Source organism: Carlito syrichta, unplaced genomic scaffold (genome assembly GCF_000164805.1).
Source record: "Carlito syrichta isolate Samal-C Ts95f unplaced genomic scaffold, Tarsius_syrichta-2.0.1 Scaffold316302, whole genome shotgun sequence".
NCBI lineage: Eukaryota > Metazoa > Chordata > Mammalia > Primates > Tarsiidae > Carlito > Carlito syrichta.
The window spans coordinates 722,713-725,562 of record NW_007260398.1 but is presented as its reverse complement, the minus strand read 5'-3'; the positions used below and the strand labels follow the sequence as shown (position 1 = coordinate 725,562).

At 51.6% G+C, this 2,850-nt stretch overlaps 1 protein-coding gene across 1 annotated transcript in view; it reads right to left on the bottom strand.

The window, feature by feature from the left end:
• The window catches only part of LOC103276706 (dynamin-2-like), a 46,786-nt gene extending 46,380 nt beyond the window's left edge, over positions 1 to 406 (bottom strand). The window contains exon 1 of the mRNA XM_008074121.2: positions 5 to 406. Coding sequence (XP_008072312.1) covers positions 5 to 165 — 161 coding nt within the window. The 5' untranslated portion in view covers positions 166 to 406. The remainder of the gene's footprint in view (positions 1 to 4) is intronic.
• Positions 407 to 2,850: the final 2,444 nt, after the last annotated feature.

Genomic DNA, 2,850 nt, shown 5'->3' with positions numbered 1-2,850 from the left:
TCACCGGCCCACGAAGTTCTCCAGCACCGAACTCTTGCCGGCGCTCTGGCCGCCCACCACGGCGATCTGCGGCAGGTCCAGGTGGCAGCTCTGCCCGATGGAGCTAAAGGCGTCCTGCAGCTTGTTGACCAGCGGGATCAGCTCTTCCATCCCGCGGTTGCCCATGGCGCCGGCGGCCCCCGGCCCGAGCGCCCGCGCTCAGCGCCCGCCCGACCCTCAACGACCTGGACCCGCGGCGACTGTGGTCGTTGCTCCCCGCCCGCCCGGGCCTCGGCGCGACGCCCGCTCCCGGCTCGGCCTCACGGTCGCCGCCTCATCCGGTTCTCAGGCGACACCCGACCCGAGCGACCTCCCGCCCCTGGCCTCGGGGCTGCACCCAAAGCTCTCTGGCCGCTCGCCATTGGCCGACGGTGCTGCCACTCAGAGACATGAGCCAATGAAAGTGAGGCACGGGCCTAGGGCTAGGTAAGCCTTCCCCTTGGGGACCAGCTCGCAGGTTAATTGGGTGCAAGAACTGTCACTGTTGTACAACAGCCAATAAAGGTGGAAACAGAGTTGTCAAGGCCGGGAGGCGGTGTTTCGGGAAGAGGCATGTTGGCTCCACCCACTGGAGAAGTTCCGCCATCTATTGGCAGGAATACCTGCCAGTCGACAAAGTTAACCAATGATGTTAGGGAGCAAGCCTTAACCATTAGTTTGTCTCGTGACGCTTAAATTGTTAGTTCCCTAAGAATTTCCCATTGGTTTATATAAATATCCCTTCGTTCCTCCAGCCAACAAGGCAAAAGAGGGCGGGTTTTAACATCCGAATCTTGACACTGGTTGAGAACTGTATCTGCCAATCAGAGAAACTCCCGTTCTTCCGTGATTGTTACACGTCTGTAATAGTCTTCTGAAGTACTTATAAGTCCCACAGAACTCGCCGAAGGGCGACATCTCCTGGTGGGTTCGTCACTTCTGAGTTTCCGGGATCTGCAGAAAACCTCAAGTCCCAGAATTCATCTCTCACTGCAAACCAGCTCTGGCAACCAGGTCCCAGTGCGCTTTGAAGATCAGAGCTGGCCAGGTGCGATGGCTCACGCATAACATCCCCGTACTTTGGGAGGCAGAGGCGAGAGAATTGCCTGAGTCCAGGGGGTTGGAGACCAGCCTAGATAATTTGGCGAGACCTCGCCTCTACAATAAATTTTTAAAAATTAGCCGGGCGTGGCGAAACCTGTGGTTCCAGCTACTTAGAAGGCTGAGGTGGAAGGATCGCCTGAGCCCAGAAGGTCGAGGCTGCGGTAGCCGTGATCGTGCCACTGCACCCCAGCCTGGGCCACAGAGTTAGACTTCGACTCAAAAAAAAAAAAAAAACAGAATCCTGGCATTCATGAAAAAATAGGTACACCAGGAAAATTTCTGGAATACATAAAACTGATAAAAGTAGTTGCACATTTTGTGTTAAATATTTAACTTGTGGATCCTATGCATGTATTTATTACTTTTTCAATTTCAAAACCTTATTTTCTAAGCAGAGAGAATAGCATAGTGGACTCAGAACGGGGAAGGAGGAAATTAGTGGAGGGACAAAAAAAATCACCTATCAGAGTACGCTGTGTACAGGTCACTATACAATGCAACAATTTTTTTTTTTTTTTTACTTGGAGTCTCACTCCTTCGCCCAGACTGGAGTGCAATGGCACACACGCTCACGGCCACCCCAGCGTCGACCTGCTGGGCCCCGGGGATCCTTCTGCCTCAGCCTTCCCAGTAGCTGGAACTACAGATGCGCGCTACCACGCCCGGCTATTTTTTTATTTTATTGTAGAGACGAGGTCTCGCCAAGTTGCCCGGGCTGGTCTCGAACCCGCAGGCTCAGGCAGTCCACTCGCCTCGGCTTCCCAAAGTGCTGGGATTACAGGCTGAGCCACGCCACGATGCAACAATTTAACCAAAAATTATTTGTACCCTACTAAAGCTGCTGAAATTAAGAAAAACACCACCAGGTGCGGTGGCTCATGCCTATAATCCCAGCACTTTGGGAGGCCGACATGACAGGATTGCCTGAGTCTACGGGTTTGAGACCAACCTGGGCAACTTGATGAGACTTTATCTCTACAATAAATTTTTTTAAAAATTAGTCGGGCATGGTAGTACATGCCTGTAATTCCAGCTACTTGGAAGGCTGAGGCAGAGGGACTGCCTGAGCCCAACAGGTCGAGGCTACGGTGGCTGGAAGCGTGCCAATTTCCTCCAGTCTGGGCAACAAGAGTGAGACACCAACTCAAAAAGAAAAACACCTTTTCTAGAGCAACAGTTCTGTAATTGACCACATCTGGCCCTCATGATGGAATTCATGCCTTTATAAAAGAGACTTTATACTTGAACCCAGGAGTTCAAAGCTGCAGTAAGGTATGATCACACCATTTCACTACAGCCCAGGTGACAGAGCAAGACCCTGTCTCTAAAAAATAATTTTAAGCCTTGGCATGGTGGTTCACACCTATAATCCCAACACTTTGGAAGGCAGAAGTGGGAAGATCACTCGAATTCAGGAGTTTGAGTCCAGCCTAGGCAACATAGCAAAGCCCAATCTCTACAAAAAAATGAAAAAAAGAGGGCATGATGGCATACACCAGTAGTCCCAGTTACTTAGGAGGCTAGGGCAGGAGGATCACTGGAGCCCAGGAATTTAAAGCTGCACTGAGCTAGGATCACACAACTGCACACTAACCTGGGCAACAGAGAAACAATGTCTCTTGTAATCCCGCGCCTTTGGGAGGCTGAGGTGAGTGGATTGCCTGAGCCCACGGGTTCAAGACCCGCCTGGGCAACTTGGCGAGACCTCATCTCTACAATAAATCAAAA